The 3,666-nt window shown below is 33.7% G+C and overlaps 1 protein-coding gene across 1 annotated transcript; it reads right to left on the bottom strand.

The window, feature by feature from the left end:
- Nucleotides 1-1,457: 1,457 nt before the first annotated feature.
- LOC127429656 (olfactory receptor 52B2-like) lies at nucleotides 1,458-2,396 on the bottom strand. The gene has a single exon (XM_051678770.1). It carries the CDS (start codon nucleotides 2,394-2,396, stop codon nucleotides 1,458-1,460), a length of 939 nt encoding a protein of 312 aa, XP_051534730.1.
- Nucleotides 2,397-3,666: the final 1,270 nt, after the last annotated feature.

Genomic DNA, 3,666 nt, shown 5'->3' with positions numbered 1-3,666 from the left:
ACCTGTTCCTTGTTACCTCTCCCTATATATTATCCCTCTTGTATTTTTTTTTTCCATGTAGTCTTCCTGACGGTTCTGTTTGTGTTTATTCTCACCCAGTTTATCTGCCGCTGTGGATTATCTCCTGTCTGGAATATATACTTTGCTGGACTGAATCCTGTATTCCCTGTGGATTATACTCACCTCATATCCATCCTGTCTGCTGTAACTCACCTCTCCTCACTGGGGTGTCCCACACTACCATCATCTCCACATTACCGGTTCCCCGCTAAACCGGTGGTTCCCATCTGCCTGACTCATCTCATTGCTACCCTGTTGACTTTATTTCAATAAATCCTTTTCTTATTTATTCCTCTGCGTTTGAGTCCTCCCTTCAACAGGCCGTGACAGTATTGCCTTGTATCTCATGCTATTTTGTTTTGGATTCCTGTTTCTTGTATTTTGCTTTTAATAATGCATTTATGGAATTTGTTTTTATAATAGTGCTGCAAGTACTTAATTCCTTAAGGTCTGCTCTCTGAGACAATTGTTACAGTTTAATTGTTCAGTTTTTTATTGCCTGATGAAGAACCAAGTCTTTTCTATTAAATCAATGTTTGGATGTGTGCATACTACTTCTACTCTACAGTTTCATTCTGGGGCATAGAGAATATTATCAACAGGATGTGTATTTGTCAATGAGAAAAATACACATTTGATCAATGAAACACTGCTACATGCCATGCCATGTCATATATACCATCAAAGTTTATCATGCTTCATGCTAGTGAGCCAACAATGCACAGTGTCATACATTTTGAAATGGATGTTTTTAGACAAGCAGCCTATGCCTGAAAACTGTGTTTTCTACCTCTAAGCTTGGTAAAAAAAAAAAAAAAAAAAACTTCATGCATTAAATGGCCTTAGTACTCCCAAGTATGGGAAAAAAAGCTCTTTAATTTAAACAAAATTAACAGAGATGACTGCATTTTAACTAATCATTCACTGTGTTTATACATTTTTGGATTAGGTTTTGAATGATCTGACAAAGGATGCAATCTGAATTTAACTTTTGTTTGAAAAATGGCTCAGTGCATGCTTTGGTTTGATTTGATTTGTGTCAGGGCTCCTTGTTCCTTGTTTGTACCCTAATCCAGATCTAAGACGTATTTAATGTAGTTCATTGTAAAACTGGTCTAAATAATTTGAAAATATGACAAATACACATGGGCAATTTTAATTTAGTTTTCAAGGCTTTGTCAAGTACATTCATTCAAGGGTTAAAAAACAAAGAAATTGACTTTTTTTTTAGTACTGCACTTACTGTAGATAAATAAACAGATTAAAGCATAAAAATTGTTGAATACATTTTTTTATCAATAACAACTTGTTGAGGCACTTGTAAAACAAAATCATACATATAACAGAATATCAAATAATGTTTGATGATACAATTTTTACACAAGCTTCAGTTTATTTCAGAAATTGCCTATCTTTCTCTTAAAACAGGTTAAAATTTTTTGTCTAATATCTTTGGTTTTAAAACCATAAATGAGTGGATTCACAATGGGAGGAAACACAAGAATAGATACAGAAAACACTCTGCGTAGGTGAGCTGGAACATTTTCGGACCGATGTGCAATAAGAGGGAAAAAAGTGTTGAACTCCAAGAACAGGAAGACCACCAAATGAGTGCCACATGTTTGAACTGCCTTAATTTTTGCGTCCGACTGCTTATTTGTAACACAAGTGATTAATATACGAATGTATGTAAATGCAACAACAAAAAGGGAAATGCAGTGGTATAAAACTAAGATAAACAATCCGTAGCTATTGTTCACTCGTGTGTCTTCACACATGAGCTTCATTAAAGAGGGGTTATAGCAGATAAGCTCTGCCATGTACGTCTGGCAAATCTTGTAAGGCATTAGAAGACAAAAAAGTACAAATATAATAATAAAATTAACTATCCACATTCCAGTTATGATTCTCACCAATTTATTAGTGGTCATGATGGCACCATATCTCAACGGGCTGCAGATAGCAATATACCTGTCGTAGGCCATAGCTGTAAGAATTACATGAGATGCACCACCATACAGATGTACAAACAAGCCTTGCAGGAAACATGCAGGATAGGAAATTGATCTGTCCTGAGACCATATTCTATACAGCAGCTGAGGGAAAAAGGTTGTGGCACCAGTAGTGTCATTGATCAGCATGTTAAGCAACAGGATGTACATTGGCTTATGAAGATTCCTGTTCATGCAAATTGTGAAAATAACTGTTACATTACAGAGTAAGATAATCAAGTATGCCACAAGTCCAACTATGAATGCAGGGTAAATGCTCATTTCAGGCAGTTCCAAAGAGTGCAAAGTCAGCACCAGTGAGAGGTCAGATCCATTAGGATACATGGTGAATGTTTTTCCTATTGATGGTTAATTTGAAACACCAAAACCAGCACAAACAAGTTGATTATGCATGTTTACATTACCAATATATAAACAGTAATTTGTAATCTAAGTAAAAAAATCTTTAAAACTTTGCAATTATGTTGCTTTCCAAAATGGATCTATGCCATCCTTTCACATTACCATATTCAGCATCATCTTACTTACTACCTGGAAAAAAGAAGCAATACACTTTTAACTACAGCAGTTTATATTCACAACATATTAATACAAAATACAGAATATACAAAACAGAATTTGAATCAATGTGTCATGTTAAAAGATTAATGAAGCATATAACAGTAAAATAGTTAAATTATAATTATTAGTCCTTATGGAAAGGAGTTCTTAAACTGGTTGAGATTTGAAATAATGTTGCTTGTTTATTCAGATTTTCATAAATGTTTCACAAGTTAATTAGTAAAACTGCATTACATATTGCTAACACATCAAAAGTAGTTAATGTAGTATTCAGCCACCTTAAGTGATCATCCTTTAGTGCTGTTGAAAAGGTGTTTGCTGATGTTCTCTTTTATCATCTGATTTATACTCTCGTGGACTGTGTTGGGCAGAAAAAACACTATTTACATTGGGTTAACCATGGGAATGGGTGTTGTTATGTGGCATGCGCACATTACAGTCATATATCTTTAAAATTACATGCTTGACTGGATAATATTTCACTTGGGAAATTATACTTTTAGCTTACTCATTTACCTTGAGTAAAGTTTAGATTATAACAATCCATGCTGAAAAAAAAAAGAAAAAAAAAGAAAACAGTTTAAACAAGTATGAATGTGTTGTAGCATTCTGGCTAGGTATTATCTTGGTTAGCAACTGAGGTCAACAGCATAACATCAAAATCGATGTTCTTAAAGTGATCATATTACAAATAATTTCCTTGATCTTTTTAGATAGCTTGATGTACTATGACATGTGTAACTCAAAACATCCTCTACAGTCCAATATATACGTATAAATATATATATATATATATATATATATATATATATATATATATATATATATATATATACACACACACACACACACTCACCAGCCACTTTATTAGGTACACTACGTCTACTTATTCATGTGATTATCTAATCAGCAAATCTTGTGGCAGCAGTGTAATGTATAAAATCAGGCAGATATGGGTCAGGTGCTTCAGTTATTTTTCACATAAACCATCAGAATGAGGAAAAAATTTGATCTCAGTGATTTAGACTGTGGC

Source organism: Myxocyprinus asiaticus, chromosome 39, assembly GCF_019703515.2.
Source record: "Myxocyprinus asiaticus isolate MX2 ecotype Aquarium Trade chromosome 39, UBuf_Myxa_2, whole genome shotgun sequence".
Classification (NCBI taxonomy): Eukaryota; Metazoa; Chordata; class Actinopteri; order Cypriniformes; family Catostomidae; genus Myxocyprinus; species Myxocyprinus asiaticus.
Note: the sequence above shows the minus strand (reverse complement) of the source record. Positions and strands in the feature narration are given on the sequence as shown.